At 36.9% G+C, this 26090-nt stretch overlaps 2 protein-coding genes and 2 long non-coding RNA genes across 5 annotated transcripts; 2 read left to right on the top strand and 2 right to left on the bottom strand.

The window, feature by feature from the left end:
* Positions 1 to 252: 252 nt before the first annotated feature.
* Positions 253 to 9568, bottom strand: LOC113100238 (large neutral amino acids transporter small subunit 4-like). 2 transcript variants are annotated; one of them, XM_026265021.1, is made up of 14 exons: positions 9420 to 9568; positions 8554 to 8790; positions 6801 to 7095; positions 6558 to 6613; positions 6370 to 6446; positions 4722 to 4814; positions 4502 to 4635; positions 4221 to 4414; positions 3968 to 4111; positions 3344 to 3476; positions 3074 to 3206; positions 2028 to 2101; positions 1787 to 1910; positions 1527 to 1688 (listed from the first exon to the last, which is right to left on the bottom strand). In XM_026265021.1, exons 2-14 carry the CDS (start codon positions 8711 to 8713, stop codon positions 1527 to 1529), a joined length of 1779 nt encoding a protein of 592 aa, XP_026120806.1. In that variant the 5' UTR covers positions 8714 to 8790; positions 9420 to 9568. The 2 variants fall into 2 exon arrangements, with proteins under 2 accessions (XP_026120807.1, XP_026120806.1); XM_026265022.1 differs by lacking the exon at positions 9420 to 9568 and having other exon boundaries at positions 253 to 1688; positions 8554 to 8713.
* A 1130-nt stretch (positions 9569 to 10698) lies between these two features.
* Positions 10699 to 15195, top strand: LOC113100239 (uncharacterized). Its single transcript, XR_003289588.1, has 3 exons — positions 10699 to 10945; positions 11323 to 11584; positions 11785 to 15195. It is a non-coding gene; the product is annotated as an uncharacterized LOC113100239 (long non-coding RNA).
* LOC113100240 (uncharacterized) lies at positions 11008 to 11661 on the bottom strand. The gene is made up of 2 exons (XR_003289589.1): positions 11535 to 11661; positions 11008 to 11334 (listed from the first exon to the last, which is right to left on the bottom strand). It is a non-coding gene; the product is annotated as an uncharacterized LOC113100240 (long non-coding RNA).
* Positions 15196 to 18855: 3660 nt separating the features above from the next.
* LOC113100241 (tripartite motif-containing protein 35-like) lies at positions 18856 to 24670 on the top strand. The gene is made up of 6 exons (XM_026265025.1): positions 18856 to 19251; positions 19608 to 19703; positions 19938 to 20168; positions 20283 to 20305; positions 20374 to 20495; positions 23980 to 24670. Exons 1-6 carry the CDS (start codon positions 18856 to 18858, stop codon positions 24462 to 24464), a joined length of 1353 nt encoding a protein of 450 aa, XP_026120810.1. The 3' UTR covers positions 24465 to 24670.
* The last annotated feature ends 1420 nt before the right edge of the window (positions 24671 to 26090 follow it).

Here is a 26090-nt window from a genome sequence, read left to right as displayed (position 1 = left end):
AACTTGTTCATGTTTGTACTAAACACAAAATAAAATATTATGTAAATATGTCATATATATTTTTCCCCACAAGACTATGAAGATCTTGTGGATACATATAGTTATTTCATTCATAAATTATGATATGTCCTCAGTAGAGGACATCGTGACTCAATTTCTTAAAAATTAAAATAAAAAAGACATGAATGAACAATGAATGTAATAGACACTATTATGATGTTTTCACTATAAATTAATAATAAATCACAAAAATCAGCAAAACCTACACATTTTTATTGAATAAAATCCTCAACAGTAATTCCACATAGAACAATACATGAAAGTTTTTGAAAAAACAAACAGTCTGTGCGACACTGAGAAAAACCTTTGCAAATAAGGCTGCATTGTCCATATGGTCCATTAGATTTTAAAGAAATAAATACATTACACAACACCATTTCTAACATTACCAACATTTCCACAGTATCTGTGGCTCCAGTCCTCCCATCAGCTATCATCAGCATCACTAACTTCACTTTAAACCACACAAAAGGCACATTTGTGAGTTAAGTTGTGCTTTCCATATGATATTTTACTTCAGAGGACCATTATATTTTGATCTTATGATCAGTGACACATAAATGACTCTTAACACGCTCTAAAATATCACAGAATGCAAGTGAAAGAAAGACAGAAAAAGGGAACTATGGGTCATGAGGGGGTTTACGGTACATGTGTCAAAAGTGCTGTTGTTGCCCTGACATCTGCGCCTCAGTTTTTAGCCATCACCTTGCAGATCAGTCACTCACTGCAGATCATAAGCATTTCAGCCTCTTAAATGTATGCATCTCATGCACATGTAGTGTAAAAACATATATACAAACTGAAATGCATAAATTGTGGCTTTCATAAAGTGCCTATGATCAAAAGTGATCAGATCTTTTTCACAAATACAACATTATTTCATAGAAAAATGTAAAAGGCCCTTTGAGGATCATTATGAAGGGAAAATGTGCCCTTTAGTGAATACAATTGCATTGCACCACAATTATTAGCTACAGTGAAAACTGGGGCTATAATGGTTTACGTTGAAATCCCTTGTAAAGTTTAGCTGAATGAGTAGGGTGTTTGGGTGTCCTTGGGCAAGACAGACAAACTGTCATCTTTACATCATCTGTGCAGGCAAGGCTGACTTCAGTCCTCCTCAAAAACCTCCAGTTGGCATAAACAATGTATATAAAAAATCATGTACTTATATGCTGTATACTGAAATGCGCCTGGTTTAGATTATGGAGCAACAGTCAGAGTTGAAACTTTATCACATATGTACATGCGTAATATAAAATATCTGTTTAAATTCAAATCAAATGTCAAAGAAGAGGGATGCCAAATTTCCCATGTTGCTTCCTGTCTCCCTCATTCCTCTTTTGGTCCACTGAGTTACTCAGTAAACCTCTGAGAAAGTGGTTTAATCGTCTCTGCGTTTCTGTTTTTATGAAGCTGTGATGATATTCTCATGCCTCTGTTTTTCCCTTTATCTGCTTTCTTTATACAAATGCCTCTTGTTCGTCAGTGCCATTGATTCTGAGATAGATTTTAGCGTTATTTTCCTTCTCCTTCCTCTTCTTGTGCAGGGTTTTCCTGAAGTACAGTAGATAGAGTGGTAACAGGAAGCCCATCATGCTGAGAACCAGCAGACCAACGTTCACCTACACCAGAAAACCAAAACATACAGAGGAGGTCAAAACCTGCCTAATGGGCATTTCATCCATGTAGTATTCCTAAAGCTCTCTGTTGTGTGTCATACCCAGAGTGGGTCTCCCTTCAGTGGTCCCATCATGGCCATGAACAAAGGCTGCTGCAGCAGAGCGAACAGAGCGCTAACCAATGACTGCATTCCTGTCAGACTGCCGAACTGAGATGATGGGTACCTGCAGACACACACACAGATTATTTCTTATCATAATTTAAATGCAGCTATTACAGACGAAAGTGATGATCACAAGCAGAATTGAATCATGTTTTACAGATAATGTCGACAAACTCACACAGCAGCATAAAGTCCACCGATGGCGGAGTGGATGAAGCCTCTGACGATGGTGTGAAGGACAAACGAGAGCATCTGGAGAGAGATGACATGAGGTGGCAAAATCAAAACATTATAATCACTTTCCTGTGGTAAAATTGGCAGGTGACATGCTATTTCCATAATTAGGCCACTAGGGGGAGATGCTGTATTGTACAGCTATGCAGACACTTCATGTGCCAATAGCAAGAAATAAGTGGTACATACTACTCTTACTATTTCTGCTATATGGTAGACTTGCACACTACTCCATATGGAAGAAATAATAAGAGTAGTATGCTATTCCAAATTTAGCAATAGCCTTCCTCTGCACAATAAGTAGAATAGCATACTAACATAAAACTCTTAATATTGCTGCAATGTGTACGGTTTACTGTGCACACTATACAAATAAGTGCACAGAATATCCATAAATATTACATTAGCAAAAAAAAAAAATCAAAATAGCAGCATATTGTAGTATACAAGTATGTTATTATTCATGTATTATATTATTTATTCATGTTTTAAATTAACTCGTATATATTAATGTTAAATTGATATATAATTATTAATAATTAATTAATTTTATTTTAGTTTTAGTAATTGTGTTATGTTCTTCATTTGTTTGTTTTTTTATTAATTTATTGTTATTATATTTAATTTTAGTACTTATTTTATTTAGTTGCTAGGCAACTATTCTAATTTTTGTTTACATTTTTTTTTGTTTGTTTTTTTTTCTTCCAAAATTTGTTTTACTTGATTTCCGTGACTGAAAACTAATTTTTATAGATAACATTTTAGTCATATTTAACAATAACAACACTGGTACACATATTTTTACAGTGTTATGTTTACAGCATACTGAAAAATTGATTAACAAAAAAAAACGTATAAACTTTTTTTTAAAAACATGTACACTATTTTTTTTTTTTCAAAACACACCATGCCTTGTGCAACATTAAATGTGTCAACCAGTAATATTGTCAAATGCTCATCATATTGTGAGATTTTGTACGCAGCACACACCTGAAGAGGGAGGTTGGGAACTAGGCAGGTGATGCCAAAGCAGACGAGGAGGATGTTGGTGAAGATGAAGGCCCGTGTGGCGTTGGTGACTTTCTGAATCTGTCTGTCTCTGCGTTTGGGCTGGGGCTCATCCCTGGAGACAAGGAGCACATAGACACACATTTTAAACAGCTGTCATTCATTTTTTTTCTTAGAATTTTGAGCTTCAAACTTGATTATTTTAAGTCAAATCTACATCCATAGATCACTCAAAAGTGTGTCATAACTTACTTGTTGGGCTCTTTTTCATTGATTTCTCCATCATCGCATTCCTTCAGCTTCCAGTCCATGATCTGACCGATGACCGGTGTCGTCATCAAGCACAAGAGTTGCATCATGCCAAAAATGGAGGTGTAGAGACTCACTGGGGGAGCAAAAGAGAGGCAGAATATAACACTGTGTAATAGATAATAGAGGTTAGTTAATAACTACGCTGGTTAATTGTTTTTGGCGCTCGTGTATGCTCGTGTATGCTTGAGCGCAGGTGGGCAGGGAGTGGCTTACGCTTGACGTCAGAGCAGGAGAAGGTTAAAGATTAGAGTAACAAGCTTAAGGGGAAGACACACTCTACTGGTTTCTACTGTGCTACTGAGATTCTTACCCAATTCCATTCTCTCAACTGCAAAAATAGTATTACAAAAAAATTAAGAGCTTATAATTTTATTAGTGGTGGATTTTTTTTTTCCTGCATTTACATATCTGAATTATCATAATTAAAGTAATCAAAATTTTTTGTTGCTCTGGAAATATGTATTGGTGTGTTCACACATTTTTGTTTTCACATTTCCATAAACTTTTATGCTGGATTCTCAAATCAGGATTATCATGAAAGCACATTTAAACATGCATATTCACCCGTATTGAAATCTCCTCCGCTGAGGGACTCCAAGATATTGTTCATGGCTCCCATGTAGAAGATGAGACGCAGTTGAGTTACACACATGGTCACCAGACTCAACATGAAGAGAGGGCTGAAAATACTCCGCATGAATGACTGAGCTGCATGGAAGAAAAGGAAAATGGGGTTAGTTTGAATTGTTGACCTGTCATATTAGCACATTTTCTGTCTTTTTTCCTGTATCAGACCCGTTTAAAAATTGTGACTTACTCTCCTCCTTGGCCTCACACTGCGGTTCCAGATCCATGGTGGACAGGCAGAGATTCTGACCCTCTTTGGCTAGCTCTTTCAGTTTTTGAGTGTGATCCACGCTAAGACGCTTGCCCACTGTCGTCACCTGCTTATAAAACTGCTTTCCTGTAATCTTATGGTCAAATCGCAGCCAACTGAACTTGATCTTGACACTGGATACAGAATATACAAATACAGAACGAGTGTCAAATATTGTAGATGTTCGATGTGTGTGAGAAGGGTATGTGTGTGTTTCTTACGTGTAGTCCATGTCTTCGGGTCCAGGGAAAGGCTCCAATGGCCAGTTGAAGAAGCAGTTGATGAAGACGAGGCCTGCACAGCCCGCCCAGACCACCAGAATCATGATAAAGGTCACACCAAGGTCATAGATCACCTGAAAATTTTAACATTTATTATCTAAGAACATAATGTACCATTATAATCACTTGTTTTTTCAACCAGTTGCTTAATCTAACAAACCTTGACCCCAGGAAAGGTGACAGCCGAGGAAGCGTACGAGCCGATCATGAGCGCGATGAAGGTGGCACGCAGGTCGCCAAACATGCTGGGCAGCTGGAAGGAAACATGGGAACAGATTAATATCTCGGTTGGTTAAATTCATTTTTAATTACTCTCATTTGTTTGTTCATTTAAAATGTATATAACTCTTAACAATCTTAGCAAAAAACATAAGTATTTAAATAAACTAAAACAAATTATAAAGCTTTTTTATTATTTTAATATCATCTATAGAATCCACAACAATCCTGGCAAGAGAGAAAACGTTTCAGATTTATTAGTAATTTATATATATATACATATATTAATTTATCTCATTTATGACTTTATAATTATATAATTTATATTAAGAAAAGTCATGTTTATTTGTTCTTTTTCCACAACATGTATTTTTAAATTATTTTTATTAATTATAATTTAAAATGTAATATTCTTATCCTATTCAGACTGTGGCTATTCAGAGCATTGATATGAAGACAACTGATCCACAGTCTTTCTCTAAAAATCGCAACAGCCAAGAAGAGATGGCACACAATTATGGACTGACGAAAGCAGAGCAAATCAACAGTGAGAGCAGTTTCAGTTTAGAGGCACTAACTACAGCCCCAGAGTGAGGTCGGGAGATTGAAAGAAAGAAGAGAAAGAGAATTTGACAGATGACTAGAAAACTAGAACACTACCAGTGGCCTGAAATATTTTTGAGTTAATCCACATTTCCTTCTTACTTTACTTTCGGTTCGATGGAATAAATGGGGCAGTATGAACTGAGGATTCATCCATTCAGTCAGAACCGGGTGAAGCTTTAATTGGAGCACAGACTGGGGAAGACTGCTTACAGTGAAAGTGTGTTTTCAGCAGGTTGGTAATGGGCGAGTTGTGTTTTGTGAGAATTCCTGTCAGAACTGATGTGAAAGTATTCTCCAAAATCAATTGGAATGCAACTATTGCCAACTCATTTACACTTCAAGAGGGACATGCAACATGGCAAACAAGAACTTGTTTTCCATGATGAATTGCATTATTAGCGATTTAGCCATCGATGTAATAATTTTGAGGTAGGTATCGTTTTTTTTTATTTTCTCAGTTCATGGCCATTAATGTGTGGCAAAAAGTTTATTTTGGGCTTTGGGTGCGAGTGTTCTTGTGAGTTCATGGTCAAATAGTTCCTGAGATCATGCTGAGTGCATGATAACATCATCAGGATTTAATGCATGGTACCAGCGCAGCAACAAGAGTGAGTCATCTGAAAAAACTCTGTAGTTAGACGCACAGATGGGTCTAATGATTAATCTGCTGCACCACGCTTGAGAGATGCTCAAATAAGAGAGATTGAGAAAAAAAGAGACCTAGAGATGTCTAACTAGCATGGATATAGCAGGATCAAGAGCACCCAATGTAACAATAAGAATCGACCACTGAGAAAACCTCATTAGCTAATCTGAATATCAGATGGGACATATCCTCTACAATTTATATGGTGGATACAGTCTGTTAATTAGCAATGTAAACATTACAAGTAACTTGGGGCAAGCAAGTTTAAACAAAATAAACGCACAAACACACACACACAAAAAAGTGTACATTCATAAATAAGTTAAGACACACTCACTGTAAGTGAAGTGAAGGTCATACACATTCCTCCAAAGCCGTTAAAGGTCAGAGCGATGAAGATCAAAACAGACAGATCTAGAAGAAACATGCAGATGTTAAATGATGGGATATTATCAGTATCTATTACAACATTGGTGTCTGTTTCACTAAATATGGACACATAAATTGCATATATGATGTTCTTACCATTTGGGTTGCTGGCTCCATAAGCAATCATAAGGCACGAGAGGGCAAAGCAGGCACTGGAAATAAAGATACAACACTCAGAGGTCAGTTAATAATGGACAATTAAACACTTTTCTTGTCATTAGTCTGTATTGTGATCTGACCTTAGGAACACACTTATCACATTTTTCATTTCATGAATAATTTATCCATCATGTGACTGGTATAGTAATGATACTGAAAAATTAAGCACATCCTATCTACCTTCCAAGCAGACGGAGTTTGCGTGGGCCGTATTTGTCCATGACGATTCCGAGAGGAAGTGTGATGGCGCTGAGGAGGAAGGAGCCCACGGTGAAGGCCAAATTGAGCATCTCATCCTGTTCTTTACAGATGAGCCAGCCATTCATCCTCAGATTGTCCTCTGGATGGTTTAGGGGGACCATCTCCACCCCACCATCATGCTGGGTAGACTGGAACTCGTCATATTCAAATGCTTCATCATTCGACAGCGATGAAGGAACAGCTGGTAAGGAGAAGTTTGTCATCGAGTTGTTACCTTTGGGAAAGAAGAAAGAGGAGAGGTAAAGTTAACGGAACCCAGATTACCAGAACAGCAGCTACCATGTTCCAAAAACCAGCTTGAACACAAACTGATGTGGCCTAAAACCGTATGAGTTGCACTACTCAACAGGTTAGCATTTCTGCTAAATCATGTTTTCTAAACCAAGCTTATGTGTGAATGGTGTTCCCACTGTCAGCACTACAAAAGATGCATCAAAGATTGTGTATAAGCCACATTGATGTGCAAATGTGCAAAACTCTATGTGATAAAAACTCTTTTATCATGACAACTTCAGAGATTGCATAATGGGAAATCCCAGCTAATGTACTAAACTCTCGAAAGCAGTCCTCACATACTTCACATATCATTCAAATTGGTCAAAGACTAATGCTTCAAGACATTGTCCTTCGAGACTTATCTGTGGACTTTAAGCCTGCTCAATACTGTCTTGAACACATGATTTTTTTGCTGAGACGGTCTTATTGCGTCACAATAATGTCACTGACCGAAAGGACAGTCAAATCAGATGAGTAATATCAAAAAACATGAACCATGACAGCGGCAAAAAGGAATGATAAGCACTTTTCCATGCAAAAATTCCATGCCAAGCAGACAGTTGGACATGCAAGATGCCCACCACTCCACCAAGAAGTTGCATTCCTAGATCTACCTAAACGATAAACCTCCAACAGTTTCCTTCACACACAACTCTTTCTCATCTTCTGCCCCTCCTCTACCCCCTTCTTTTTTCTTGTCTGCCTTGGAATTTTAAACCAGCTTTTGTGGTTAAATAGGTCTCAGTGTCATCATCTTTTATTAAATCAAGCCCATAGTGCCTGAGAGAGAACAGGACAATGCTAAAAGGGCATTACCAGCCACAACAAGACCGAAACGTTCTTATGTGATGCTAATCAATACCAAAGACAGTTAAATCAATCAATCAATCAATTACAAGCTAATCAGCAGGTCAGAAGGTCTAACTGAGACGATAAACATCTTCATTTACATCTTGCAGGCGGTAGGCCTCTCAATTTAAAGATACACTTGATTAGGTCAGGATCCCTGTTGAAAACCTTTCAGCATTCCTATGTTTTACTGTGACCAGCTGATTAAATGGACGTCTGTGCTGTCTATGGTTGTGAGGCTCCTGTGGCAATTACTCCAAAGAAAACTGTCAGTGATGGATTAAAAGTAGGATCTTTCAAGTACTATCAGATACAGTCTTTGTTTCGAGATCAGATTGGAATGAAGGAATGGAGGGGATCTGCCAATATGTTTAGTGACAAATAAAACCCACTCATGCATTAAATTAAATTCTTTCATAGGTAAGATCACAAACTTGACTTGCGGACCACGTAACCTAACTGTTCCTCAATGGCTCTTCTAAATTGCTGCAGAGTTTTCTTGAGTTCTTGTTCTTGATGTTACATTATATTTGAGTAGGATTCTTACCTTGCTCTGTGCAGAGGTATGAATAGAAACCCTCAGACTTCAGCATGATGAGTAAGGAGCCCCAACCCAGCAGAACGGCAGAGAAGAGCAGGTTTTCAATGATGGCTGTTATTGCCATCCACCAGCGGCGGGCAAATGCCGTGGCTAGAGTGGGTGCCATGGCTGAAGGAGTAGTATAGCCGACAGATAAGAGGAAAAGGGTGGTCGATAGTGTCTGGTGGAATCAACCCTCACAATCTGTGGGGAAAAAAAGAAGAGAGAGAGAGTGTGGTGTTGTAATTATTTTAGTGTAATGACCAAGTTATACATTTCTGCATGGGATGAAATGGAAACATACTGTAGACTAAAATGAAGACATTCCTAAAAATGGAGTTCTTGAACTCTATATAAAGATGTGTGAATGAGGCACTTCAAAGTCTCACTTTCAGAGTCAGTTCGTTCAAATTCATTCAGACTGTTTAGCAAAACAGTGTAAGAACAGTGACAGGGAGGTCCCAAAATACACATTACAAAAGATCCCACACATTGATCGATGCAAAATATCAAAAAGAGAGCTGTTAAAGCTTCATAACACATTATGACATTATCGTAGACTTATCTTTAGTGTGCCTTGTACTTCAAACACACATGCATTTTTATTCTTATTAAAGTTTAGCACTTTTTGTAATGGAATTTTAATGTAAAATGAACATTTAGTGTTTGAAAGAATAATATTAATTGTCTTAAAGTGTAACAAACTAACTGTATTACTACTATTATGTTTACTTTTACCTAAAATACATAAGCATTTGTTTAAAGCAGGCTATACATAAATTATATAATTATAAAATAATATTTAGCTATAAAGAATGGAATAAAACACATACCTTTCTGCCTTTGCTCTCTCTCTCTCTTCTCTCTCAGTCAGTGCCTCCTGCAGTTACCGGCACTTGGGCTACTGACAGCTCGTTTCAGTTGCATCTGACGAATTTATAGCGGTTTCGTGTGGGAAAGCATTGAATCGTTTCTATTGGCTGCATCAGGAGGCTAAGTACACCTATCAGCCAATCAGGTGCGAGTCTGCCGCTGCATTGAAACATCACGGGCGGTCAACAGGTGAGGAGCCAGATGTTTATCTTGAAGAAGCGGATGAATTGGGCTCGATTTTGTTCAGGAAATTGTTTTTAGATTGGTCGTCTCAATAAACGGAAGGTCCTTTATATCATCAATGATAAAATCAATATTTTCGACTTTTATTGATTATAGAATTATTTCCTAAACTGTATATTAGAACTAGCAGGGAGTGATGAGGAGAATAACATGTAACAATCTCTAAGACTTTTTAAAAAAATCATTGTTTTATGAACTTGTTTTTCTTTAACTTTGAGGACACGGACGAGAGGTTGTGATATGCTGAATTGCTAAATGCAGATAAGACAGCAAAAACAACTAGCAAACTGTGTCATCGCCAGAAGTCAACAAAAACAGCTCGAAGAGTCTGAAACAGTGACGCTCAAGGATGTGTTACTGAACACACGATACTGCTCAACTCACAAACCACATCTACTGAAGAATTATTCTGACCAACCATAACAAGCACGTTATCCTTGCTGAAAAAAAGGTTGGGTAAAAATGTATTCATTAAAATGCTAAATGTGTTTGGTTCAGCCTTTTGCAGGTTTAACTTAGTTTGTAGTAAAAAAAATAAAAAAATAAAAAACTTTTCACCTCTGCTTTGTTTATCAGTAACTTCTTTATGTGTGGTTCTTTTTAAATCTACTCAAGGAATGTGTTGTTGTAATGCACACAAGATAAGTTTTCTAGATGTGAAAGTATGTGTGTTTGTGTGTGTGTGTGTGTGTGTGTGAGTGTGTATGTGTGTCATGCAAGTTTAATGTTTTTTTTTTTTTTTTTGTAATTTTTAATATACCATGTTAGAAGACTGAAAATAGCTTTATAACATAGTTATTGTGTACTAATACACTGAGCCGATATGCTATATTCTTCAGGAAGCATAAAAGTGTATTTTAAATTTTAAATTAATAATCAGTTATAAGTTCATATTAAGCATATGTGGCAAGTGTAATGTTGTTACACTAGATTATTGAAATTATTATTAACTAATAGTACTAATACAAGAGGCTTTAATTTTTGAAACTGGTATCAGGAATAATTTCACAGTGAAGTCATGTGATCACAAGCACAAAACTATTGTTATTTTTATTTCTTTTTACATATATAATTTGTATTTCTTTTTTTTTTATTAGTTTGATTTTCTTTTTGGAATTGTTAATCTATATAAAATGTTTAGGAACAACCGTTTACGTGAGTTACGTCGTGTGTTAGCGCTAGGGAAGGGCTGATGTAATTTCCTGTGCTCTCTCTCTTTCGCGGGATGTCGTTGCGATGAGAGGTATATTTTATCAGCTCCTCAGAAAAGTGTTTGAATCTATTAAATTACTTACTGATTATTGATTTTTTTTTTTGCACGAAATCAGTTTGTTTGTTAACTTTTCCTTATTATGGGATTACTAGTCCAAGTTAGTAACATTGTAAAAAGTATGTTTAATCGAAGTGTGAATTCATGTAATGGTCGCCATTACACGTGCAGTATGCTGCTGAATTAATTACATAACGATGCATACTTCGGTAAAACAGAGTTATTCAGTTATGAATTATACATTAGTGATTGCGTGAAGTTTGTCTCTTTAACTTTAATGATCCATGAGAGGTTTGAATGTATTTGCTGTTATATAAGTGTACAGTGTAACACTATGCAATGATTGACAGGCACTGCTAGACCTGATATTCTTCTGTTACTACCTGCTGATGTCTGTTATACTTTGATACAGGTATGTAAATGGATCATTATAGTATTGGTTTCTTTTCCTGTATGTTTTTCTCTTGTATATTATTATTGTATTTGTTTTTATGAATGTTACTGTATGTTTTAATGCTCTCTCTTGCGCGGGATGTCGTTGCGATGAGAGGCACTGCTAGACCTGATATTCTTCTGTTACTACCTGCTGATGTCTGTTATACTTTGATACAGGTATGTAAATGGATCATTATAGTATTGGTTTCTTTTCCTGTATGTTTTTCTCTTGTATATTATTATTGTATTTGTTTTTATGAATGTTACTGTATGTTTTAATGCTCTCTCTTGCGCGGGATGTCGTTGCGATGAGAGGCACTGCTAGACCTGATATTCTTCTGTTACTACCTGCTGATGTCTGTTATACTTTGATACAGAAACGTCGCTGAGAGTAAACCACGTGACAACTGCATCATGGTGTGAAGTCTCTTTTATTATCAAAACACACAACGCAGAAGGAAACCCACTACACATATCTTAAAGAACACTTAACATATGTGAAGTTGCTCCAAAATAATACATTTATTATGCTCTTAGTATGGTAGTCCTATAATACAAATCAAAGCACTGATGTTACAACTGAAGTGTATTTTTTACCTGGCAATTATCAAGATGATTTTTGTCACTTAGCGATAATAACAGAGATTTTAACATTTTAGATGCCAGAAATGGCTTTTATTGTTGGAGTCATAATCTTTTTCAGCAGTAAACACCCGGTCACTCAGGCTACAGCAGACCGGGTGTAAATTGTTATTCTTGAAACACGTCGCCCTCGTGTTATTTACCAGAATAGAGACTTCTCTGAAACCCGCTCTTGAAACAAACATGAAACATCACATTTTCGTCACATCTGCACTCACAGTAGTCTGGTGTTTTCGATTAAATCATTGCACAACAAAGCCGTATTGATCAACCTTATCAGAAAGAACTAGTATTTCCCTTTATCACCCCATATCAATATGACTGTCAGACTGACACACACACAAAGGTTTATCTAGTAAACGTTTATCAAATTGTATTTTAATGCAGTTTGAATTCTTTCCCAGTGAGCTGGTGGTCTGTTTCAAGAATGTGATCAATACTTCGGCTTTATCACTGCAAAGAGTAAATGCCTGATCATGGGGTTCAGGCTTATTACCTTTGAAAAACCAAAGCATATGTTTGGAGGAACCACATTCACAGGTGTTGACTTGTATTCTAAGCAGTTTCAATCGGACTTTAAAGTCAAATGTTTACTGGCAAGGTTCACTTCTTTACATCTTAACTGGTCAATGGTTACTTAACTCTTTAACTGCCCCACCAAGAAAAAGGCATTTGAATTTTTTTTTGTTTGCATTTCTTGTCTGCTTATGTTGCTAGTTATCATACTCAATGTTTTTTTTTTTTTTCAACACATCCCAAAAATTTATACAAATAATGGAATTCATACACATACTATAAAAATCTGAAAATATGAACTATAATACTAATTTATAAAAAATAAAAATAAAATAGTTTTGTATATTGAATCTTCTTTATTTATTGAAGTATGCTATAAAATATTTCAGGTTTTCATGTTAACACAGGAAATTATACGTTTTCTTTTTTTTTTTTTTAAGTAAACAAAAATAAATAACAGAAATAACTAAAAGTAACAAAACCAAAGGCATTACATTCTTTCAGCATTCTTCAAAAAAAAAAAAAAAAAACAGCAAAAAATAGTAATATAATGGCATTTGAAGTTTTTATGATTCAAGAAGCACGTTGTCAAGTGTGGTAGTGAAACAGGATTTTATTTTTTATTTTGTAAATAAATGAACATTTCTTTGTAAAAACAGGAATGCTGTTCAGTGTAATTCTTGAGCCAGGGGTATCCTCTGGCTCCTTCAAGGAAACTGTTTTTAGAGTGTGTTTGCCTTTTCTTCTCTTCTAACATGGAAGCTCAGTAGAGGATGTGCCTGTTGAGGGAGCACCATCTTGATCCAGGGACTCAAAAGAACTGTCACCAGCTACCTCTTTTCGGAGGGGGTGATAATCCAGATCCTTCTATGGTTCTCAGACCTCTACATGAAGTACCCCCAGCACTAAACATTTTGTTTGTCTCCCTATATCTGACACACAGGTCATGCAGTCTCCACTAATGAGATGATGAGTTTAATTAGGTGTGATAGATGAGGGAGACATAAAAAATGTGCCAGCCCTGGGTGTACACGACAGATTTGAGAATTTATTGGGTCATCATCATCATTGAGATCAGCATCCGAGTCCTTGGCGGTTTTCTGGTACACGGGCCTGAAGTTCTTGTACCATAGAAACGGTTGAAATCCATCTAGTAATTGTAAAAGAAAACAACAACAAACAAATAAATAATCTCTTGCATTTTAATAATGTTAGTACATCAGCATTTGTCATTTAATTAGTAATTGCCTCTGATAATTATGATTTGCACACATTAATTCAATGAATTCATTATATTTACTTCAAAAAAAATATCCAAAAAGTGGCAGAAAACACACATTTAAGAAATTATATCAGTACTTTAATGGAGAAGTAACAAGAGCTGTGTCATATTCATGAATAATCAGAAGTTTATATTTCTCAGCCAATTGTACATTCTGACTCCAGAAACTGATGATCTGAAAACATTAGCACAGCTTTTCTACATTTACCATAAAGTGTCAAATCAACCGTTTGGTTGAGCATGTTTTTTAAAAATTATTAAAATCATACAAAAGTTTTTCATGGCACCAAGTAACATAATTTTGTAAAGTCAGGGCTGTTACAGTGTAATATGTTAAAAAAATATATGCTTACGTTGAAAAATTTCACCAAGAAGGACTGACATGGAAGGGGTTTCTTTGTGTCTGACATCCATGTTAGAAGGATTGTGACAAGTGCTGTTGATTGACACTCTGACATCTAGTGAATTTTTTTGGCATAACATAAATCAACCAGATGGTAGAGATGGCTCAATCAGCTTGAGTCAAGTTACAGTATGTGATGAGCATAACAGACTTATTTCCAAACCATTTAAAAGTCCTGCCGGCCCTAAATTTTGAATGGTACAAACAGGTACCAAACCACCCTTTCTCCCTCCATCATCTCTAGTCCATGAAGGTTTGCATAGAGCTTCCCGATAATCCCGGTCAAGGGCAGAAAAAGGAAGCAAAGTTTGGTATTGTGTAACCCTCTGCCTGAAACAAAATGACATGTATAGTGAATTTTTTTATTTTTTTATTATCAGTTTTTTGGGGCAAGGGGGTTATGAAGTGTGTCATTCGTGTACTTTTTTCATACATGTACCTCTGAAGTGTAAAACAAATAGTGAATTCCACTTGATCCATCAAATATCAAAAAATGCTTCTTAGTGGTCATAACTTGACAATTTTTGTGTGAGTGTTACTGCAAAATGCATGTTGTATATACTTGTGACCTGTGATCTCTCACTGTAACAAAGAGTCAGAGGCATTCGGATTCATGTGCAGAACTGTATTAAGAGAATGGTAAGACAGGCACAAATCAGGAATGACATCAGGTATGTCAGGGATAACCAGAATCATATTCGGTAACGAGCAGAGGTCAGGGCAGGCAGCAGAGAATCAGAGTCGGTTTGAACAATCCAAGATCAGACACAGGAAGAACAAACACAGGGAAAATGCTCGGAAATGCTAGACAAGACTTCGCAAAGCATCTGTGTGTGAGTGCTGCTTATATGTGTGCAAATGAGGTGCAGGTGTGGCAAGGAGATTAGCTGATGAATGAGGTGCAGGTGTGGCAAAGTGATAGTGATGCAGTGACTCATGGGAGATGTAGTTCGGGTGTAGTACAACAGAATGAGAGGTGCTAGTGTCCAAGTGATGATATGGTGACATCTGGTGGTTGATGGGTTTTGAGTGAGTGCTGAGTGGAGTGGAGTGCCCTCTACTGAAGTTCATGGGCACTCCAGCTAAAGATCGTGACACTCACCATACAGTACAACTTGTTGCTTTTCTGAAACTCAGCATCTCTCAGAAAAGGTTGTCAGCTATTGTAATAAGATTTAATGTTTTCCTCCAGGCACCAGGATTTATTCTCATCAAACACCATGAAAAGGAGGGCAAATTCTCTTTACCTCCGTTCTCTGTATGTTTTTGTTCAGTACACCCCTCATGCAAAATATTAATGGCCCAATCAGACCACTGGCTGTATACTAGAAAGTAGATTATTATTATTATTATGTTACATTCAGCAAGGAATTTTAAGTCTATTTGCATTACTAAGTGCTATACCTTAACAAAGTCCTCAGCAGAGCAGTAGGCAAATGCAATGCAGTTTGGGTCAGATATGCCTGGGACGAATTTCTCTGTAATGATCCACTTTAACTTAATCATATTTCCTGCAGTAATGAGTTTAATTTACATTAACAATGTTCATATCATGTGTCACTTGTGTAATTGGTAAATGGATAAACTAATGTCCCTTTTAGTTAAGTCAGGTAATGCTCAAGACACACAGCTTAATGAATCCCTGAAGGTGTTTTTGTGTACATTTCACAGCTGACATAAGGAGGCATATGGTACTCTAGGTGTTTCAGATTTCTCTACCTGGCTTGCTAGCCTCAGGTTTAGAAGAAGACCTGACTCCATATGCCTGTATTGAGTAAAGATGACTGGCTTTTTTCATGAATGTGATCAGAAAGACCTGACCTACTTCAGCTCAGATGATAAGTCTTATAAAACACATACAGATTATCATTCATTAATTCAAATGAGAAAAAACAGATGTCCAGAATATTATATGAAACAAAGTTTTGTTTAGTTATGTTAATAATAAGTCTCTCCAGGTGTTCCTCTTGAGGCTGTCTCAGTTTCTTTGTCCTGAAGGAGGATTCAGTGTGTGGCGAGTGGGGCGGGGCCGAGAGGCGTGGGAACGAGGAGTGAGGCCAGGTGTAGTGATTGGAGATGAGCTACACCTGCGCCCCACCCCTCGTTCCCACGCCTCTCGGCCCCGCCCCACTCGCCACACAGTGTATTTTCAATAACTATACCTGGATGCCAGTCTGTTCTTTCCCCTCCCCACAAACAAACTGCCAGGACTGAGACCAGAATCTGGTTACAAATCTCATTCAAACACTGCAAACTGTTGTTTATAAACTGACCCATTGCCCTGTGGTCGTGCAGTTTCCAGGTGCGATCAGGTGAGTAGTCCCACTCTACCTCTTCAGCACAGATCATGAAATACTCTACTATCTGAGACTCTAACACTGAGAGGTCCTCATCCTCTGACCCCCACCACTAGACAGACACACAGACAGATACATAGACAGACAGAGATAGATAGATAGACAGACAGACAGACAGATACATGTGAATACATTTGGTCTTTGCATAAAAATATTGAATTTTTCCATTGGTCTCCATAACCATAGACAGTAAAAGAAATGGACACAGCAACCCCATTGGAACTCAATTGAGACAAGTGAAGCCCATTTTTAGCGTTTTTTTGCACTTCCGTTTCTGACGCGCAGACTCAAACTAAGCTTGATGACGTCAGCAACCTGTCTGACAGATGTAAATCTTCTAAGTGGCTGTGCGTACAAAGTGCCATCGTTAATCTTGCAGAGACGGCGAGCTTGAGCGGGGAGTTCTTTGTCGTGAGTGAGCAGGAGTAAGTATTACGATTAATTATTTTGTATAATATTATAAAATGTAACGCCAGGATGCCATATTAAGTTAATTGCCTGCGAGCTTCTCCTCCTGTCTGCACGGTAAAGCGACAGAGAGTCAAGTGGTTATGACGCAATCGTTAGCCTATTTTTACAAAAACTGTTTCTACAGGGCCACAATGTAACATAGAAGGTAATGGAGCCCTTTATACATTGTCGTGTATCTTTAGAAATAAATAATGGACAAACGGAGTCTTTAAACGCCTCAGATGTAAAGTTATTCGCTGTCAAAGTGACGCCAAAATGAATGGGAGTCAATGGGAATGCTAACGCAAGTGAAGTTCTTCTACAAGATGGCGGCACGCGGCCGACTTCAACTTCCGGTCGACTTCCTTGCCGTTTGTCCATAACTTTAGCGATTATTTAAAATACCTCTTATTCGTGTTGCTTCTGTTCTGATGGCTCATATTGTACAGCCTCCTCTACTGGACACATCAGGAACAACAGGGTGATTGTTTAAAACAGAGGTGATTGTTTTCAGTCCTACTGATCATTTCATTCTCAGGCTACCAGCCTAGGTCTAGGCAGCTTCCCTTATGAAAAAGTAGTATACTTCAAGTTTATTTTACCCAGTATACTTAAGTAAAGTGTTAGTGTACTGTAAGTGTACTGTTTCAATACTCCTTGGGACTAATTTGGCCCACTTTCTAATTTACAAAAGTATACTTTTAAGTATACTTTCAGTATAACAGTAGTAAACTTTGAGTACACAACTAGTTTCCTTCTATGTTTCTAGTTTGTACTGCAATTATACTAAAAGTGAACTTATAGTTTTACTGATAGTTTACTAATTAAATACTTTGTACACTTTGAAGTATAGTCTCAGTAAACTACTATTTTAGTAGTTTTATACTCCAAGGATACTCATAAGTTTTCTTTAGGTAAACTTTACATCATCTACGACCTCTACCGTATAATAATGAAAACACGGATTCTAGGAATAGCTCAAACATATTTAGAATTTTTGTAAGTATAAGTTGAATGAACTTCTTTCTCAGAAGGCTTATCGTCCTTCAGACCTTCTTGTGCTAAATCTGCTCGTCCTTCTTGATGAGTCATTAAAATTGGGCATCTCTTCTCTGCATGCTGTCTAAATCAAACACTTTTTAAATGATTCGACGTTAGAGATAGCTGTCCATGCTTTTATTACCTCACGATTAGATAACTGCAACTCACTATATTGCCAAATTTCAAAGTTACAAATTCCTCACCTATAATTATTCAATTTAGAATCGATTTTAAAGTTCTCTTACTGGTGTAATAATCTTTACATAACCAAGCCACTATTATCTCTCTGTTTTATGTGTTTATAGTTTGATTTCAGTGTTCAGCACTTTGGTCAGTCTTATGGCTGTTTTTAAACGTGCTTTATAAATAAATGAACATGAACTTGATGTTGCTTCCCCTAAACCGGGTGAAAAGTAATGCATATTTTCAATTAAAACATGGGCAGTATTTGTATTATCTGCAGAAATCCTGCTGTTGTGGTCAGAGCTGTTTAAACATACAAAAGTCATCAGAAACTCCTCCCTCTTACAACACTTACCCGGATGAGACTGACTTGTTATTTCTTCTTTCTGTCACCGATTTTCTTCTCTTTGACAAAAGCAAACAAGAATCAGTCATCAGTGGACGACAAAGAGAAAGCCTTTGAAGAAGTTTGTTTCTGAACAGACAGCAGATCTTTGTGATTCTCGAAGATGATTTATTTTTGAAAGCTGAAAGTGAAAGTAAAGTTTAGCTTGCTGGAGCTCAAACACTGAAAATGGCTTCACTATCTGTAGAAGAGCTTTCTTGTCCCGTGTGCTGTGATACCTACAAGGCTCCTGTTTTTCTGTCATGTAGTCACAGTGTCTGTAAAGAGTGTCTTCAACAGTTCTGGAGAACCAAGAAAACTCAGGAGTGTCCTGTCTGCAGGAGAAGATCCTCCATTGCTCAACCTCCCATTAATCTAGTGTTAAAAAACTTATGTGAGTCGTTTCTGAAGGAGAGAAATGAGAGGCGTTCATCAGGCTCTGAGGAGATCTGCAGTTTACACAGTGAGGAACTCAAACTCTTCTGTCTGGAGGACAAACAGCCGGTGTGTTTAGTGTGCTTTACTTCAGAGAAGCACGTCAGTCACACATTGAGACCCATCAGTGAAGTTGTTCCTTCATATAAGGTAGGACAAATGTCTCTTGTTTCATATGTAAAGACCAATTAATCATAAACACAAATATCATCACATATCATGCACTCAGTATTTCTCTCTGCTGTTTTACTCAACTTCATATGACATAAACTCTGCTCTGATTTGTTCTGTGTATTAAAGTGTAGTCACTGGGTAAGAGATCAAAATCCTGCTGTTGAAAAATGTGTTTTATTTTTAATCAGGTTGTTTTTGATTTATGTTTGCTTTTAATTTCTGAATAAATTCAGTGTGAGATATACACAATACACAGCACTGTATGATCACTGTATTCTCTTCTCTTCACTGTAATCTGGTGTTTTATATATTTGTATTTTGTTCAATTCTAGGAGGAGCTCAATACAGCACTGAAGTCCTTACAGGAGAAACTTCAACACAATGAAAACATTAAAGAAGAGTTTGAGAAAACAGTTCAACACATCAAGGTGAGGAAACAGAATCAAGAGTCATTTTCAGTACAGCTGTAGCATCACTAAACACAATTATGATGTGTTATATTTAATATAATGATTCCAGTTGATTCTTTTTGTAAATGACGAGCAACGATCTGCTTCTGGATCTGTTATATGTCGGTGTCTGAGTTTCTCTGAGATCTGAATGATGTGATGTGTTGATGTGTGCTGATGGAGATGTTTGAAGTGAATGTGATTTGATTTCAGTCTCAAGCTGAGCACACAGAGCATCAGATTAAACAGCAGTTCGAGAAGCTTCATCAGTTTCTCAGAGATGAAGAAGAAGCTACAATCACTGCACTGAGAGAGGAAGAGGAGCAGAAGAAGCAGATGATGAAGGAGAAGCTGGAGGAGATGAACAGACACATCTCAGCTCTTTCACACACAATCAAAGACACGGAGGAGATGATGAAAGCCAGTGACGTCTGCTTTCTGAAGGTCTGATTTCAGATCATCCATTGATTGATTGATTGATTGATTGATTGATTGATTGATTGATTGATTGATTGATTGATTGATTGATTGATGATCAATGGTGTGTTTGTTCTGCAGGAGTTTCCAGTCACGATGGAAAGGTGAGTGATCTGGTGTCTCTGCTTCTGATCCAAAGCCACTGCAGTTCTGATCCTGAATGTTCTTCCAGAGTCCAGAACTCATCACAGCCGGATCCACAGATGCCTTCTGGGGCTTTGATTCATGTGCCGCGTTACTTGGGCAACCTGCCCTTCAGAGTCTGGAAGAAGATGCAGGACATCGTCCAAAACAGTGAGTCTGGAGAAGATCTGTGCTGTTACACACACTGGAACTGACGCATGAGGGAATATTTACAGATTTCAGCATTATGTGTGAATAACCAGATTCATGCTGATATTTACATGATATTTACAGTTACAGTGATACAGCAGATCTCAGTTCAGTTTGATTGATTGACAAATCTTAAATATTTACTGTAACAAACACTGACAGTGATCAGAGGAGAGAGTCTGATGTGTTTGATTAATAGCCTGATTGTCATAATCAGTGTTCATTTCATCAACGAAGACAAAATTTTGACAAGCTAAAACTAATATATGATCAGGTGCGGCTCGTCTGAAAAAAATTATAAATTGTAAAAGTGTTCAGCATTCTGCAAAACATTTTTTTTCTTCAGATTTTTGTTACGTTACCTTAAGCTTCAGCTCTGTGTCCGCATCAGAACAGTAACTAGTTGGCATTAGTTTAAATCTGCTGACATGAATAATAGCCTTTATATGGTTATATTTTTGTTTGTTTTATTATTATTATTATGAGAATAGACATATGATCGTCTTTCCTCACCCGAATTGCTCCACACTTGTAACATTCTAAATCAACATTTGGAGGTGATATATGTAAATTTTAAGTTAATTTTCATATACAGTATTTTGTAACAAAAAAAAATAAAAAATAGTGCATTGAACTTCTAACATTTTGATGTAGTATAATTACAGTGGCTTAACAGTTTGGTTTGCAGATCAGCAATCTTTTTTTTCTGCAAGAAAAATAAAACAATATCTATTCGACTTAAAAGTAAATAGTTTTACAATATAAAATAAATAATCAATATTATACAAGTTTACAATATAAAAGAAAGCATGCAATGCAGACATCAATTTAGTAGTCACTGTACAAAAATACACACAACTGGTCTTAGTGGGAAGGATGAGACTGTCTTTTTTTGCACAGCTTATCAATTCAACATCTCAGTTCGAACACTCGCTCTAAAACCTTTACACGTGAGAGCCACCGCACTTCTGAATGGAAGAGTAGCTGAACATGAGCATTCGTGTGCACAGTTATGCGAAGAGATGTGATTTTAGGCTAGCGGCCTTGACTTTTCGGAGGTGATAGCCACTTCTACTACTTCCAACACATCATGCAGGTCGGGTGCCATTGACTTGATGCAAGTGCTTGACGATGAAGCATACAGTGAGTGGCTGCAATCTTTGGATTTTTGGCTTTAATTTGGGTGACAACTCCACTTCTGTGCCCAGTTATTGCTGCCGCACCATCAGTGCAAACAGACACACATTTGCGAAGCTTTTTACATTTGGCTATTCACAGAGCTGCAAGATACGATGCTTGCTGTGCTTTCTCAGGTATTGTCATGATGTTAGTCATAGTCATTGTTGACAGTTGTCTGTTGAGTTTATACAGTTTCAGCACTTCAACAGATAAAACCTTCAAGCAAAGCGTGCCCTGTGGTCTGCTGTCACTATATTTCATAAAGCCATATTTTCTGTATGAGTCATCAGATTTCATCAGTTTAGTTTTTTCACGCTAGGCTCTTCTGTATTAACCTTCTCAGCTGAGAAACTACATCCTCTGTCTAAAAACGTATCCATTTTAAGGATACTTCTTATCATTTATCAGCATGTTCATGGCTAACTGTTCAGTACAGTAGTACATCAACTGAAGTTTTGGTGACGTTTCAGAGTAGTGTGCTGCGTATAATTGCTATTATTTTATTATTACATTTCTATTTTAAATACATCATAGTTTACAAAGGTTCACAATCCTGACTTACATACAGGTAAATATATATATATATATATATATATATATATATATATATATATATATATATATATATATATATATATATATATAAAATTTCCTAACCTAGAGTGTCTTTTGTGGCCCCCCTAGCTCCATCTGGTGGACCCCAGTTTGAGACACCAAAACACAAACTATCTGAAACAATGGCCTCAGCACCCGAAGGAGTAACGTGACCAGACGTCCCGTTTTTACCGGGATTCACAATTAAATTTGTCAAATAACTTGGGGGGGGGGGGGTGAAATGCTCGTTTTCACTCAATATCCTGTTAATCTTGAGTACATATATAGTAGTACTGCATCCTTCATAACTCCAAAAAGTCTTTAGTTTTATTATATTCATAAGAGAAAGAATATAATAATTCCCAGAAAAACACGAGCGGCTGGAGGTGTGACGTGTGGGCGGAGCTAAAGAATCACGAGTGCCAGTAGGCTTTTGCGTTGAGAGCGTTTGGAAGCTGTGACACCGTGAGGACAAAACCAACTAAAACAATCCATGCCAAACAAATCCATGCCATGATTCAGCGTATATTTATGATCCAGAATCAGATCCCGAGGCTGAAACTGAATGAGAGCAGCAGCAGCAATGACTCGCTCTGAGCGGGGCTCGAACCCGGGTCTCCAGCATGGGAGGCGGACGCACTAACAAGGAGGCAGAGATATTTTAAGCGGTTTTACTCACCGCCTGCGGTTCCAACACACGATCGTGACCCTTTTTCGTTGGGATTGCATCATCCTTAAGAAATAAACGATACGCGAATCCGTCGTCAAACATCTTCGAAATGCAGGGAACAAACATAAACACTTGCACAACTCCATTGATGCTCTGTAAAAATAAACTCCATCCACTGGTCCCTTAATGCTGTTTTTTCTTTGGTAATCTGTGCAGGGTTGTCTTGCCCTGGCAACCAAAAACACACTCCTTTTGTGACATTTCGCGACACTCTCGCTCTGATCAGTGAAGTCTGTTGTGCTCTCAGTGCTCTGCTATACGGGAGCGCGCGCTCTTCCGGCAGAAGTGCCCTTAGGACCCATATAAGGAAATTCTGCTCCATCTAACGTCACACAGAGCCATACTCGGAAAAACTTTCTGAAACTTGTGACAAACCGGAAGGAGTATTTTTGGAACAGAAATACTCCTTCAAACGTACAACTTAATTTTTGAAACTTTGTCCATGTTTAGCATGGGAATCCAACTCTTTATCAGTGTAAAAAACTCAGTATGCATGAAATAGCATTTCACCCCCCCTTAAGAGGTATTTCTTACAAAAATGAAAATTGTCAACATTTATTCAAGTTTTTTTCCAAAATACATCCTTGATGCAAATTCCTCATAAACTTAATTGATTTGGTCTTAAGAGAGAAGAATTAATGACTATATTTGAATGAAAACTACATATAAAATAAATATTGGTAACTGCAGTTTGACTAAAATAATGACTAAAAGTTGGAAAAAAAGGTATGACTTTCTGTCGACTAAAACTATGAAAGACTCAAATGACTAAAATGTGACTAAGACTGTTAGCATTTTCGTCTCAAGATAAAGACTAAGACTAAATCAGAAATGCCTGTCAAAATGAACACTGGTCATAATTCATAATAATCTGTGTGTGGTTCACTCTTGATCACTATATGAACATCAGAATAAAAGCAGCTGTTGATTGTGTCTCATCAGCTCCTGTGATTCTGGATCCAAACACTGCACATCCACATCTCATCCTGTCTGATGATCTGACCAGTGTGATACACAGCAGGAACAAACCTCTTCCTGATAATCCAGAGAGATTCGACTGTTATCGCTGTGTTCTGGGTTCAGAGGGTTTTAACTCAGGAACACACTGCTGGGATGTGGAGGTTAAAAAGAATTCAGTCTGGAGTATTGGAGTAACTACAGAATCAAACCAGAGGAAGGGATGGGTTTTCTTCAACACTGATTTTTGGAGTGTGGAGCGTGGATATTCTGAACGGCTTGGTTTTCCTGTTAACCAGGATCTTGAGCGTGTGAGAGTTGATCTGGACTATGACAGAGGAACAGTGTCATTCTCTGATCCTGTAACTAACACACATCTACACACATTCACAACCACCTTCACTCACAGACTCTTCCCTTTCTTCTGGTGTTGTGACTCTCTGAGGATCTTATCGTTCAATAGTCAGTAAATGTTACTCCTGTAGTTCTGGACCGATGTTCTGGATCAATCATGTTTTCAGTATTTTATCCGTATCACAATTTGTTCAACATGAGACTAAATGAGTAATTGTTTATTTCAGTTATAGAGGTTAAATGATAAATTTGATAAATATGTTCATTAATGTAATATATTAATATTAATATATGTACATATATATATATATATATATATATATATAAAACACCAAAAATATTGCAGTATGAGTTTTATTGGAAAATAATAAAATAAAAAAATCCAACATTAAATTAAAGAAATATTGTAGTTTTAATTTTTTCTTCTTTTTTTTTCTCTTAATAAAATGAAAAATGATATATATTAAAATAATGTATATATTTTTTTCTGTTAAATTCTTTCTATTTGTAGGACTTTTTCAAGATTTTTTAATCAATTTCTATATTATTATTTTTTGTTACAAATGTGTTACAAGATTAAAATCAATATTTTACAATTTGTGCAACATTTCTGATATTGTTTATGCATTATTTATATGTGTAATTTTTGTATTTATTAATTGAATTAATTAATTTTTATTTTTATTTTGGTGTTAATCATTCAGATCAAGATTGTATTATTAGTGTGATATTTCCAAGATAAAAAAAAAACAAAAAAAAACAAATGGTATTTTTTTTTTTTTACCTTTTAAATCAATAGCTTTTGTCGAGGAGTTTTCAGAGAAATGATCCTTAGATTGAAATAGGAGAAGAATACGGCTGATCTGATCAATACTCAGATTTTCTCTTTGAGAGGCAGAAACTGTCTGTAGTTTATAAATGAGACACGTTTGGTTTTCTAGGTTTGTACACATCTAAACAAATGATGAACAAGAAAAATGCACATTTCATTTGACTAAGATACATGATTTCTGTTTGATTGCATCCCAAATCATAATTTTCTGTATTTAATGTTCATGCACTTCATTTCGGCCACTCGAGAGCTGAAAACAATCATAAGCACAGCTGACAATCATCGCCGCTGCCTCTGTTACCATGGAAACCAGCATCACCACCGTCCGTCTGGAGCTTCATCAGTCTGTCTGAGATCAGCTGTAACATGAGTGTGATGTCTTGTTTTTATTGCTGTTTTCTTCAGATGTAGCACTGCATCAGTGTCTCAGCAATGGATGCTCTGCTGTGAATGGGTGCCGTCAGAATGAGAGTCCAAACAGCTGATAAAAACATCACAATAATCCACAGCACTCCAGTCCATCAGTTAACATATGGAAAAGACAAAAGATGAAACAAATCCAGCAAGATGATTTAAGATGATTTTTACTCAAATACATAGTCTATAACACTTCCATAATAACACTTCCTCCAGTGAAAAGGTGTTCTGGTTTGAATCAGGAGAGGAATCTGCTTTGTTGTTCCCTGCTATCTCTGACCCTTCATTCATCAACAGCCAAAAACAAAACTTCTGTCCAATTTATTTACCTCAATGTTGTTTCCAAACATGCTGTTATTTTTTTTCTTTGGAACACAAAGGTAGATGTTTTGAAGCTCCCAGGTCCCCCTCTGTTCCGTGGTTGCCATTGGTTTTGTTTGTTTGGGCATCACGAGCTGCCCTTAATGTCTGTTTTGGGGTTTTGTTTCATGTT

This window comes from Carassius auratus, unplaced genomic scaffold (assembly GCF_003368295.1).
Source record: "Carassius auratus strain Wakin unplaced genomic scaffold, ASM336829v1 scaf_tig00217205, whole genome shotgun sequence".
NCBI lineage: Eukaryota > Metazoa > Chordata > Actinopteri > Cypriniformes > Cyprinidae > Carassius > Carassius auratus.
The sequence above is the reverse complement of the archived record's forward strand: the minus strand, read 5'-3'. Positions and strand labels throughout refer to the sequence as shown.

Bases quoted from the DNA above. Each gene is read 5' to 3' on its own strand.
- LOC113100238 (XM_026265021.1), bottom strand. From the start codon at position 8,713: ATGGCACCCACTCTAGCCACGGCATTTGCCCGCCGCTGGTGGATGGCA. The intron at 7,096-8,553 runs GTAAGAATCCTA...TCTTTCCCAAAG, and splicing joins ATACCTCTGCACAGAGCAAG to GTAACAACTCGATGACAAAC. The intron at 1,911-2,027 runs GTGAGTTTGTCG...GTGTGTCTGCAG, and splicing joins GGTGGACTTTATGCTGCTGT to GTACCCATCATCTCAGTTCG.
- LOC113100241 (XM_026265025.1), top strand. From the start codon at position 18,856: ATGGCTTCACTATCTGTAGAAGAGCTTTCTTGTCCCGTGTGCTGTGAT. The intron at 19,252-19,607 runs GTAGGACAAATG...GTTCAATTCTAG, and splicing joins AAGTTGTTCCTTCATATAAG to GAGGAGCTCAATACAGCACT. The intron at 20,496-23,979 runs GTGAGTCTGGAG...GTGTCTCATCAG, and splicing joins GCAGGACATCGTCCAAAACA to CTCCTGTGATTCTGGATCCA.